Here is a 13596-nt window from a genome sequence, read left to right as displayed (position 1 = left end):
GAGACATTCAGGTCAGATTAGTTTGTGTTCATTGAGCTCAGAGAAACACACACGCACACACACACACACACACACACACACACACACACGTATATGCACTTTCGCTCACTTTCACACACTTGCCGTTCTTCATTCACTCACCTGTGTTTCTGATGAGAGGGCTAGTCTACACACACACACACGCGCACACACACACACACACACTTGAAGACGAGTGGTGCTTCATGTTAGTGGATTCACACGCTGAGTGAGAGGTTCACAACTTGTGTGAAACTTTCACACACCGAATAACTAAGAATCAAATGTGAGGAAATGACTCCATGTCTCTGTCTCCTTAATTGGATTTATAATTTACCTTTAAAGGAGCAGTTCAACATTCTGGGAAAAAAAACTATTCTTTATTTTTTATAGTTTAAGACCACAAAGCAAAGAGGAAAATGGACACAATTTCAGAGGGCATGTGAATGTCTGCTGAAGCTCCAAAGATCGCTCAATTCTGCAAATATTTTGATAATAAATTGTTTCAATCATTTCCAAGTGAAATTTTGTTTGTTCCAGTTTTTAAAATCTGACTGTGTGCTGCTTCTATTTGGCTTTTATGAGAGTCAATGAAAAACCTTTGGGTTCTGAACGGTTAGAGAAAAAGAGCAAACTGAAGACGTCACAGGAGATCAACTTTTTTAACAAATATATAGACTGAACAAATAACGACTTATGTTTACATCTGAAGATTAATTGAAAAGCCTACTATCATAGTGATCCTCCTGACATCCTGAGGTTACATCAGGGATGTTCAAACCAAACTCCATTCAAAAAACAGTCATTTTAAAGCAGTGTCCTTGTAGTCCTGCAGACAGACCTGACAAAGCATGACCGCAGCCTCTTCACAAACCTGCCTCCTGATGTAGTTGTCTCAGCATCCTCTCAGCCTGTTTATTGTCATTAAATCTCAGTAAGATGTTTGTTTTGCTCACGTGTCCACTGTAGGCGCTTTCAGCGGTGGACAGGGGTCAGCATGGGCACCCTGACCGGTCTGCAGCTACGCAGCCCCATACACAACAAGCTGTGATGCTCTGTGTGTTCTGACACCTTCCTATCAGAACCAGCATTAACTCTTTCAGCAGTTTGAACCACAGTAGCTCTTCTGTTGGATCGGACCACACGGGCCAGCCTTCACTCCCCACTTACATCAATAATAGTCTTAGCTGGCCATGGCCCTGTCGCCGGTTCACTGGTTTTCCTTCCTTGGACCTTTTGGTCGGTCCTGACCGCTGCAGACCGGGAACACCCCACAAGAGCTGCAGGTTTGGAGATGCTCTGACCCGGTCGTCGAGCCGTCACAGTTTGGTCCTTGTCAAAGTCACTCACATCTTCACACTTACAATCTTTCCTGCTTCCAAAGCCTCAACTTGGAGGACAAATGATTCACTTGCTGCCTGACACATCCCACCCACTGACGGGGCCACTGAAATAATCAATGTTAGTCACTTCGCCTGTCGGTGGGCATGACATTATGGCTGATCGGTGAATATGTAAATATAAATGTTTGTACATGATTTATAAGATATTATGGGTTACGGGATGCTTTTAAATGTAAATGATAAATAAAATAGAAGTTTGATTGTGTGAAACATACACCCACCTTATGGATTGATGTGGGACTCGAACCTGTGACCTTCCTGTTACGTAACTGCAGCCTGAAGTTGGTTCCCATCCAGTCTGTCCAAAAGACATTCTCGCATGACCAATGGAGGTCTAGTCGCCTGTGAGTGTGAGTGTGAGTGTGAGTGTGTGTGTGTGTGTGTGTGTGTGTGTGTGTGTGTGTGTGTGTGTGTGTGTGGCTTCATTAGTGAACAGAGGCGGTCTGTTCAGTAGTTTGTATCAGAGGGGCGAGCTCTCATCACTACTAATGAGAACAACATCACCAACCTCCTGAAACACTCTGTTCCTCCAACTCTCCATCAATCTCTCTCTCTGTTTCTCCTCCTCTTCTGTGAGCTTCCTCCTTCTCTGCACATGAATCAGCGACACGTTTAAGGGCTGAAATCTGAGTTCAAACTGTCGGATTACCAAAGATACATTAAACAACAATGAAAGTGTGAAGAAAAAATGTGACATAATACATTTCTGAATATCTTGCAGGGTCAGACTTAACGATGAGGGGTTAGCATCGCCCTGGTTCTCCTGACAGAAAGCCAGGCCAGGTTGGACTTCTGATTAAAGCCGGGGCTCTGTGACTAACAAAGGTTGATCTTCACGCCTCTTTTGATTTGAGAAAAGATAACCTCTAAACAATAAACAAACTCCATCTTGCCTGTGTCCCCTGTGATCATGTTCAAAGTTCCCCTGAATCAAACAAAATGTTTAGTCACATCTTTCTTGCACTGATCATCGCCTTGAAGTTCAGCGTTCACTACTGGCTTAAAACATTTCTGTGTTCTCCCTGAAATTCTCTTTCAAGGCTTGACCGCCCATCCTGTCCATTTCAAGAGACCCACAGACGGGATGTCGCTTTTCTGTTGCTAACAGAACAGCCAGTTTTAAACACAGCGCTTAGGACCGCTTAGGAAAGAAAGCCCTTTCACACACGTCCCTCACAGCGGGAGATTTCCATCGGACATGACTCTCTCATGAAACTCTCTCCAGTCTGCAGACGTCTCTGCTGTCGTCCTCTAAATGATCCTGTTTCTTCAACCTCGGATGATTTTAATCATCCTGCTGTGTCGCTCTTCTGGTTTCACACCGGTCACATGGTATAAACGTCATCGCCCCGCCCACTCCCTCGCGGTGAATGTTCCTGACTATTACCTGCTGCTTTCTTTGGTCGTCCATTTATTCATGGTTGATGACCTCTGACCCCTTTCCACAGATCCATATGTATTTGGTCGTGTGATTTTAAACTGACTCATCTGATGTTCCATTCTTGATCGTTGGATTGAGTTGAAACCTCCAGAAAAGAGTTCAGATTATTTAGTAAGATATCAATCAGATTTTTTCCCTTTAGTCTCTGATTACTTTAAATAGCTCTCTCATTATCTTCTACCCTCTGCCTGCCTGTCTGCCTGCCTGCCTGCCTGTCTGTCTGTCTGTCTGTCTGCCTGTCTGCCTGCCTGTCTGCCTGTCTGCCTGCCTGCCTGCCTGCCTGCCTGTCTGTCTGTCTGTCTGCCTGCCTGCCTGCCTGTCTGCCTGCCTGCCTGCCTGCCTGTCTGCCTGCCTGCCTGCCTGCCTGCCTGTCTGTCTGCCTGCCTGCCTGCCTGCCTGCCTGCCTGTCTGCCTGTCTGTCTGCCTGCCTGCCTGCCTGCCTGCCTGCCTGTCTGTCTGTCTGTCTGCCTGCCTGCCTGCCTGCCTGCCTGTCTGTCTGCCTGTCTGCCTGTCTGTCTGCCTGCCTGCCTGTCTGTCTGCCTGTCTGTCTGTCTGCAGGAAAGAAATCATTATTTCCTAACTGGGCTTTTAAATGTGTAAATCCCCCTCATGCTTCCTGGGGTAACCAGGCAGAGACGGAGTAGGAAGGGACGGCCATTGATTGGAGTTTCTAAATCAACAGAACTCTGAGTGTGTGTGTGTGTGTGTGAATTCGATTTGGTATCCCATGGCGACGCGACAGTGGTGAGGTCATTGATATGCAGCGCAGCAGCTCTGCTGAGGGAAAATCCTCCTCGCTGCTCTGAACAGGGAGGAAGGATTCCTTTACACCATTTAAAACTACCAGAAAGACAAAGACGGCTTTAATGAGCTTCTACAAAATCTTCTCTGAACATGGAACCGATTATTCCTGCCGTGTTTTTTACATCATTAAACATTAGTTTCGTGTTTTTTTGCCTGCAGAAGCCAATATACGAGTCCATGAAATTCAAGTTTCTTTTAACAAGGTCAAAGTTTCTATTGTATGACATTTAAGAAAAGTGTCCCTTCAAACAGAAGCTGAAGGGAACCGTAAACAGAACTTAACACACATTAGGAAGGAAGCAAACAAAGGTTTAAGGGTAGCTTAAAACGGATCAAACCGTGTATGTAAAAGCTAAAAGGTACATTAAACCAGACGCCGCAGGGAACCTTAAAACAAATATTAAACAGTAGCTGAGAGCAGAGGTTAAAGGTTACCTTTCTTGCCAACATGCACCTGGGGAGTCGTTTCTCTTTTTGTCCACATGCTTTATCATCTTCAAAGAATTATTCATCACAGTTTTTATTTAGCCAGTTGTAATTACACATTTCTTTACAAATGACCACCTCTGAATCTGACTGGATGATTATTGTTCAAACATAAAAACCATGTGAAGAGATTAAAATAAGTCAGTCACTGAAGTGGATCCGTTTTGTGTGGTCCTCCCTTTATTAACAAGTTATGAAAGAACATCCAGGCACTTACTTTGTTCACATGTACAATTAACACAAACATGACACCAGGTGGAAATGAGCTGTTAGTATGTCTAATTTTGTTTGTAGAATTATTGTGAAAAAAGTCATCAACTGAACAAACAACATTACCTGGTGATTGTGCTTGTATCACCTGTAGAGCAGCTGGATGAAAGTACTCTGTCCACATGTATCAATATCTGAACTCCAGTTTGACGTACTTCAAAGAGGCTCATGAGTTGGACTCAAAGTGTCGCTTGCATAAGAACACAAAAACATTCCCCAGTTAATAAGTTAGCCTCCGGGCTACATGTTGCTAAAATGTCTGCAGCGTTAGCTACATTACCGAACCATTTTCTAGCTTTGTCTGGTTCACTGTCACCGTTTCAAAGAATCCAAATACACACAAACATGTTGTTTGAATTTATCTGATTGTAGTTAACATATATAGCGGAATCCTAAACTAGAATTAGCATAGCTCTGTTCAGTCACTGTGCCTACGCCGCCTGATTGGAGGTGGTTCAGACGAGAAAATGAAGCAATTTTACCTGAAAAATCTATTTTAGAGATGGTGAGGTGAGAAGTGATGCGAGCCGAGCAACGGAACATCTTTTCAACTCTAAAAATGTGCGTGATGCGGTGTTGCCAAAAACTGTAGATCGCATCAGAAATGGTCGTTCCAAACTCCATTAACAAAACAAGCATTTTAAAAGTTGTTAGCAGGCCTCGTTTTGACACCTGACAAAGCATGAACTTAAACCTGCCCACCTTTTACAAACCTGAAAGCCCATTTGTCTGTCAGCTCGTTATCCCGAAAACTAAAGCCCATTATCCCGAAAACCCCAATCGCATGAAAATGAACGAAGTTATATAAATTACGGCGCCAACAGAACCCTCTTTGCTGAAACATTGGGGGCTGGTTCCAGTTCACCCACATACGTACCTGTACTTCCTACTTGTGAGGATCATCATTGACATAATGCATTCACCAGCCCCATACTCGAACCAGATCCATCACAACTTGATGTCCAACCAGTCTGAAAAATGTCCCACTGGAGTTTCAGAAAATTGGGCTTTAGATCTTGGAATAAGGCTCTCTTGCACAAATAGGCTTTTGTTCCAATGGGATTTTTTGGGATTATTGGGAATTCGGGATAATCGGCTGTCAGAACAATGGGCTGTCCCTTCTCTTGCTTTCCCACGTTGGATTTGGAGTTGGACGTTTAAGGGTGCGTTCCTAAATGAGCTAAACACCGCTAACTTTAGGGTTAAAATGGGAAGCTGAAGATGACGAAGCGGTCACAGGCGATGTTAGTCCGACAAGTCTCTACTGGCTGTTGTTCCTTTATTTGTCCTGACAGCCTGGCGGGCCGGGCTTTACGAGATGCTGAGGCACAGTCGGCTCTGACATATAACACCATGACTTTAACACTGTGACACTGAATATTACAAAGGCTTGGACATTCTTATGACAATACAAAAAATATGACTATTTTTGCTTCCCTTCATACAATAATTAGTTGTACATCTAACATTAAAATAACTACATTCGTCTTTTGTTTCTTCGTCTGTTCTAGTTGTTTGAGTTTGACAGTCTCAGTGTTCTAAACACATTATTTCCCCTAAATCTTCCTATCCAGTTTAACTTCCTGTACAATGAGACCACATGAGTCCTGTTCAAATACTCTTTAGCTGTCCTTCCTTCTCCAATCTCCCACTTTATTCCCTTAAGAAACAATGATGAAGCTGCGCTTTCTTCACAGAAACAGAAATTACTTTTAGTACAAATTACACAGCTGTCAGTCCAATCCGTGGTGAGCTAGCGGCTAACGTAGGAAGTCTGGGTTAATTATGTTATTTTCAAGTAGGGCTGGGCGATATGGCCAAAATCCTACATCACGATATAGGATATTTCATACCTCAATAAGGATATATATCACGATATATCATGTTTCATGTAATTCAACAAACGTTGACATAAAAATTGCCATAAAGCTGTTCAGCTGCTGGTTTTGTGACATCACGATAGAGACGAAATAGAAAAACACGTACGATAGACATTTTCATATCGGTTTAACGATACATATTGTCATATTGCCCAGCCCTATTTTCAAGTCTGGGCCCTTTTTTTGTTTGTTTTTTGCTTTTACATATTTGAAGTGTCTCCAGTAGATGTGTTCATCCTGCAGCAGTGAAACAGGCTGTAATGGCTGCAACATCATCCTTGATGGGTCAAAGGTCGTCCACTAAAAGTTCTTGTTGTTTCCACTGACAGGCTCAGATTGTTCTTCTAAGTGTGTGACAACATGACAGAAAGGATCCCTACAGAGATAGACCTTTTTGTTACAGAGGAAGATGATTGTTTTAACCACACACAGACGTTACATCGCTCTCTGCACACACACCAGACTCCATTCAGAAAAACACTGATTTTACCTTACATTGGAGTTGCTGCCTCAATTGGTTAGCTTGTGTTATTGTGCGACTTTGGTGTTTAACTTTCTCAGTTTGTTTCCAACAAAATATTGAAGTAACAGACAATTACACGTGAAAACAATCAAGCAGTTAAATCAGTGTTTTTCTGAATGGAGTCTGGTGTGTGTGCAGAGAGCGATGTAACGTCTGTGTGTGGTTAAAACAATCATCTTCCTCTGTAACAAAAAGGTCTATCTCTGTAGGGATCCTTTCTGTCATGTTGTCACACACTTAGAAGAACAATCTGAGCCTGTCAGTGGAAACAACAAGAACTTTTAGTGGACGACCTTTGACCCATCAAGGATTATGTTGCAGCCGTTACAGCCTGTTTCACTGCTGCAGGATGAACACATCTACTGGAGAGTTAGTCATTTGAACCCCACAATGAGTAAAAATAGAACAAAGGTTATGCAGCTTGTCCATACATTGACATGACAGCCATTTGAATGTTCAACCAAAATAAGTTAACATTAGAGCTTTAAATCAGCTTTCATCAAAAGCTACTTTAAAGGATTTAAGATATTGTCTTAATTTCTAATTTAGGTTTCTGCTAATTTCCCATAAACACATGTAGACTTCAGCTTCAGACCAACTTAAAAAACACCTTCCATGTTGTTTCTCCACCGTAGTTATACATCATACATCGATACAGTAGGAAGTTGGAGGGAAGAGTCCTTTCAGAGAGTCCTGAAACAGGCTCCAACAGCCAGTTGTGCAAGTACAGCAACTTTTATCTTATCTCACTACAGATTAAACATCACTTCCTGCACAGACAGGAAGCCAGAGGGAAGAACGCTGTGTCCATAGAGGAATATCATACAAATGGAATTCTGGAAGAGGAGAAGAGGACAGAACAGATGATCATAGATTCAGAAGGGTTCTGGAAGAGAGAGAAACAGATGGAGAGAAAAGTAGAAGAAGGAAAAAATGGGTTCAAAGCAAACATTGAATGAAACTGATGATCGAGCAAAAAGTTAGGATGGAGGAGAAACTGTTAAAGGATAAAAAAAGAGAGACGATAGATGGAATTGATTTATCAAGGAATCTATGGCTCTAGCTGGAGATGGACAAGATGGCTGACGTTTCTTTAGCCTTGTCAAAGAAGATGGACGTCTCATTGGCTGCCTTCAGTTTGACCTGGGCTGAGCTTGGCGAGCCTTGAGCTGTGGTTGGCTGACACTCCTGACAGCAGCAGCAGCAGCAGTCCATGAAGGCCTGACCGAGAGCCTGAAACACAAACGCAAGAAAGTCAGTGCTTCAGTTTATAAAGGCTTTAAAGACAACAATACTCCACGCTGTTCACAACTGCTCCTAACTGTTGCTGGGGAACGGACACAATCGAAATGTTGGCCTGTCTCAAACTAAAGGAGTTTTGGGCCAATATATACCTGATGTACTCCTCCCCTTAATCAGAGAAGGAATATTTGTTTGGCTCTTGGTCGGTACCCAAGTTTGGCCCAGATGATCTGGTCTTACGCCTCCTGAATAGCTCAAGGAATCATTGGAGCTGTATCGATAACATGTTTGATATTTAGGATCTAATCTGAATGATTACGTCAGTGCTTCCTTAACTGGATCACAGCAACCAATCAGAGAGGAGAAGAGAAAAAAACAGAGCTCCAAGGAACGGTAAACAAAAACTCTGATGGTTAAATCGTCTAGGATGGATCATGTAAAAATGACTCAAAGATCTTTCCTTTGTTTCTGATGTCTGATCCAGTGGACCTAACTCTCTGACCTACCTTACACAGACACAGCAGCAGAACAGGCGTCACAGATGACTTGAAGAACAACAGGAAGTGATGCAGAAGTGCCAGCATGGCGGCCGTGTCCTCTGAGACGGTGATGTGCGTGTAGGCCAGTGTGATGTTGCAGACGTGTTCGGGCAGAGCGCAGACGCCGTAAACCACAGCTAACGCCAACAGCGTGCAGTTCAGCTGCCGCTCCACCGCCTGGTGCTGCTGACGCTTCTGATTGGAGGAGCGGTCGTCATGGTTGCGCTGCTTTTGGGCAGAGCTGGAGTCACTGTTGACGTTGCGAGTGGCCATTTGGCAGAGGATGGTGAAGAGGACGGGGAGGCAGAAGTAGCAGCCGAAACACCACCACATACGCCCCTGAAAGAAAGATTCAGCTCTTTGAAATAACACTGATTCAGTGGATTAAAAAGAATTAAAGACTTATATCTTTTTGTTTTTTAAAAAGCTCTAAAACCACATCTCGTGGACTTGTCTTTGGCAGTAACCTTTTGGATAAGCCAGTAAACCTGTAACCTAAAAAGAAGCTCGAGGAGAGCTCAGCCTGTACCTTCACACAGATGATTCTGTGTTTGTTTGTGATCATCATTTATGAAGAGACTCTTCGATTTTTACTCCTGCTGGCATGGTTCAAACCGTGCAGACTTCCTGCACACTTTCAAATTAAAGTTACTTGACTGTTAATCAGTCGTTAACAGATTGTTACACAGATCGTGACGATCAGAACGTTACACTGGAACTAAATAGCACTAAAATATATTCACATTTAGAAGGACTCAAGATCAGTTATGTCTCACCTGATGGTACCTGAGCAGCAGCGAGTGGAGGGAGTCAGGCAGGTAGAGGGACAGGGGGGAGGAGGGGGTGATGGTGCAGGAGTCGACCAGCCGGCCGGTGGACGGGGACACGGCCTGGCTCAGCTGCCACAAGAAGATCTCAGGGCTGGACAGCAGCAGAGCAGCGAGCCACACGAGAAGCAGCTTCAGCAGAACCGAGCGGCAGCGCTCCACCCGCCGGGCCTTCGGCTGGGATGAGGAGGTGGCAGCGTGGAAACGATCGATGCCCAGAGCGCACAGAGTGAAGGAGGTGATGCCCAGAGACACGGCCTGCAGAGACGAGGAGAAAACATCATCAACTTTTCTTTCCCAGTGTTATCAGTTTCAAGTCAAACATCTGATACAGCACAAAATGTTCATCTTTAATTTTTGTTTAAGAGGGCGAATAATGTGGAACCACTTCTTTGCAAACAAGCAGTAACATAAGGATAATGTAGAGTATGGGCTAGCTACACCTTGGTTTCAGTATCACCCATGTTATGTTTGATTCCAAAGATTTTTTGGCCTCCTTTTTTTCCCTGTAAGATCTTTACACAGATGTATTCGTATAAAATGTTATTGACTTGTGTGCTACTCTATTCCGCCTATAATCAAGTGATACAGGTTGTGATGGCTCCAAGTTTCAAACACGTCTCCCTGGACTGTCGTGGCTTGTTCTCCAGCACATTCAATCCTCTTGTGTTTTTCAAGTTACGTCAACCTCGCGTACGATCTCACAACCTCCGGGTGGGGCATTTTTAGAGGTGGTTGGTCGGCATGAACAAGTTGCCCATATATATATATATACACATATATATATATTATTTTGCCAACTGGTGTCACAAATCTCTAAAACAACTTTAGGCTTTCAAAATGTGTGCAGGTGATGCACCGATGTCTTTACTACAGCTCTGTGCCACCAGCTTGTCATACAACAGCGTTGTATTTTACACATTTTAGACATGCTTTAAAAGAGGAAGTCACAAGAATTATTTTTCATAGTGTAGATATCAGACACATGGCTGATATCGTGAAAGGGTTTGACCTTCTGTAGGTTTAGGCACCAAATCGATTTGGTTAAAATTTGGAAAAGCTCAAGATTTGGGTTTCAATAAGTACATTGGTTACCTCACCAATGTTTGAATGAATCAACTTTGGTTTTTGGTTTCACATGAGACACAAACCCTGATCTACTTTGTGAAAGTCAAGAGTGTAGCTGACGCATCCATCCACCCCAACCTCCTCCTGGTGCAGACTTTCTTGCTGTTTAAATTGCATTGCTGGTATGTGGACACACAAGCTGTCCACATACGTTTATTGAAAGGACCCAACACTCATCTTAATTTGTGCTAATTAATTAATTAAAGGTACCCTTATTAGGCCATCAACCTTGATTTTTGGGCCTTTCCAGTGTTAACATGAATAAATTCTCACACACACTGAAAAATACTCAATTCTACCACAACTGTCCCATTCTTCATCCACAGGAGCACTTAGATTTGTGTCCTGACCAGTAAGAAATCCAGGACGTATCTAGTCTAGTTTAGCACAAAGACTGGATGCAAGGGGAACTGTGAGCTTATTACACATCCAAAAAGAAAAAGAAAGCATGTATTGACACCTCCAAATCTGACTGTCTGACTCCACAGACGACTTGCAAACCGACTCTGGTTCTGAGACAAACTTAAAGAACTATCCTCTCAGACTTCCGATATGGAATATGAAGTTTGCCCTTTAGATTATTCTGAACAGAAGATTAACTCTTTATGTCAGCAGTCCGTATGGGCTCTCTAGCGCCACCTGCACAATAATTAACATTCATTCAAACATTTAACCCAGCACATGTTGGCAGTTATTTATCACAAAAGCAATCTTACCCCCTTCCTGTTATCCCTTTTACTTCTACATAAGCCCCACCCACCTCCATATAAGGCACCATGCGGCAGGTGATGTCACCCAGGATCCTCCTATGGGAGAGCTGGTTGAGGACCACCACAGGAAGGCAGAGCACCAGGACCAGGAAGTCCCAGAATGCCATGCTGGCCAGCAGGTAGTTCCAGGCGGACCTCATGTAGTAGTTGTTCCAGACGACACACATGACCGCCATGTTTCCCACCACGCCCACCGCCAGCACCAGGCCGGCCAGGAACAGGACCGCGTACGCCGCGTAGGAGCTCTCCACCAGCGGGTAGAATGGGTTGAAGAGTCCTGGTGCGTCTTTGTCAGAGCTGGAGGAGTTTCCTCGCAGATTGACATCATCATTGCTGTTGTCGCTCGCTGCTACTTTGGTTGCGTTGTCGAACTCGGTGGCCTGCGGGGCCGTCACAGAGTCGTTCTCAAAGGACTGGCTGAAGGTGGACTGTTGCTCTTCCTCGTCGGCGCCTCGGACCAGACGGCGGCGCTGCTGATCCACGTCTAGATCCAGCATCTCAGGGAGGGGGAGGCTCTGGTTAGGGGCGTCATCCTGGGTCCTGAGCTGCTTGGCAATCCAAAGGGGTTCCAGTTTAGTGTGGGAGGAAGGTTTGTCGAGGGCGTTGCGCTGATTGTCGTGTTGCCCGACACTCTTTGCATCTGTAAACAACAGCGGCAGGCACAGACACACCCACAGACCAACAAACAGAGACATGATGCAGTTTTCAGATCCCGAATTCAGAACCAGAATTTTTCAGGATCAGTTGTTGGTGTGACAAAAAAGTGCAGAACTGAGCGCCACACTCCAATAAAATTCCAGCAAATTATTCTAAAAACTCCAAATGTTCAGGAGGAAAAATATCAACTTGATGTTGGCAAAGTCTCACAAATGTTTCAGTAAGATCCTGGTCTAGTCCAGAATTCCTGAAAGTGACGAGTAGACAAAAGTTTGCTCACTAAAGGCTCGAAAACTTGGTTTAATTACGCCAAAGTTGGCAGCTGTTTACGAGACGCCCATCAAATCTTCTAAATGAGGAAGTAAGATGTTTGTAATGACGTCCTCTGGATATTTAATCAGTGTGTAGTCCAGTTAAGAAGTCCTCCGTCTTCACCCTCTCTCTTTCTCTTCACAGGCTCGTCTCTTTAAACTCCCAGCCCTCCCAAGTTTCCAACTTTAAAACTCGACTCTGTTTCTCCCTTCCATTAGTAATCCAAACAGGTGTTGGAGCTCCAGGAGGAGGGGGAGCAGGTGAGGGTCTGTGTCCGTGTTTGGGGTGCTGTGTCTGGGCTGCAGGCAGCAGAGAGACTGGGCGTCCTGGAGCTCTGAGGGTCTCTGGGAACAAGCAGCCCTCTGCAGTATGGCTGGATGGAGCCTTTGTCAGGACACACACACACACACACACACGCTCACACTCAGAGAGATACACAAATACACACAGACATATACACACAAACACTCTGACAGGCCTACAAACAAGGTTGGCACACACACAAATACACACATTTGTCTGCACAATCATGCATGCATACTTTCTTTTGCTCTTTTTGGCTCTCACTTTCTCTCACACACACGCACACACACTCAAAAAGCACACACATTTAAACACGCTCGGCTCTGCTGCCCCCTGGTGGTGGTTTTACTGGGAACCAGAGCCAGCTGAGAAAAACTCGATCCGACTCGAATACTGATGAAACCACTTTCCTGAATGTGTTTGTGGGTTTTTGTGAGAACAAACTGCACAGTGAGAACATTTCTGCAGTGTGAGGACAGATTTTGGCTGCTCCTCACTTTCCTTTGTTTTCGGATCCTAATTCTTCACTCCACTCTACTACAGTACATCAGTGGTTCCCAACCCTTTTTGGCCTGAGAACTCCCACAGCCCTGTCAGATAGATCCACCTACCACTTCATTATTTCCCCACCATCATGTTCCAAATGCACACTACTGATGTTTAACAGTAGATATTAAAATATTCTTTTATACATTAAAAGTTTTTTAAAAAAAAGTAAATTTAAATGAACTGTTTACTTTTATCTTACTATATCAATGGTTTATTTATAACTTTGGCTAACTATTTCAACTGTTTACTTTAGCTAACCTTGTCAACCGTTTAACTTTTACATTAAGCTTACAGTTTAAACAGTTTATCTACTAGTTAAGCTGACAAGCACAGTTTTTATCCATTACTTCTGTCTGACCATTTCAACTGTTTACTTTAGCTAACTGTTTTAACTGTTCATCCATGACTGAAATATTTATCCTTTATTTTAGCAAACTATTCAGT

General features: G+C 43.8%; 1 protein-coding gene across 1 annotated transcript; it reads right to left on the bottom strand.

Annotated features, from left to right (window-relative positions):
- Nucleotides 1-7160: 7160 nt before the first annotated feature.
- On the bottom strand, nucleotides 7161-12593 carry gpr37l1b (G protein-coupled receptor 37 like 1b). The gene is made up of 4 exons (XM_069660546.1): nucleotides 11322-12593; nucleotides 9383-9691; nucleotides 8574-8945; nucleotides 7161-8058 (listed from the first exon to the last, which is right to left on the bottom strand). Exons 1-4 carry the CDS (start codon nucleotides 12024-12026, stop codon nucleotides 7885-7887), a joined length of 1560 nt encoding a protein of 519 aa, XP_069516647.1. The 5' UTR covers nucleotides 12027-12593; the 3' UTR covers nucleotides 7161-7884.
- Nucleotides 12594-13596: the final 1003 nt, after the last annotated feature.

Source organism: Semicossyphus pulcher, unplaced genomic scaffold (genome assembly GCF_022749685.1).
Source record: "Semicossyphus pulcher isolate SPU_LCO1_2020_fin unplaced genomic scaffold, fSemPul1.0.p SCAF_13, whole genome shotgun sequence".
Classification (NCBI taxonomy): Eukaryota; Metazoa; Chordata; class Actinopteri; order Labriformes; family Labridae; genus Semicossyphus; species Semicossyphus pulcher.
The sequence above is the reverse complement of the archived record's forward strand: the minus strand, read 5'-3'. Positions and strand labels throughout refer to the sequence as shown.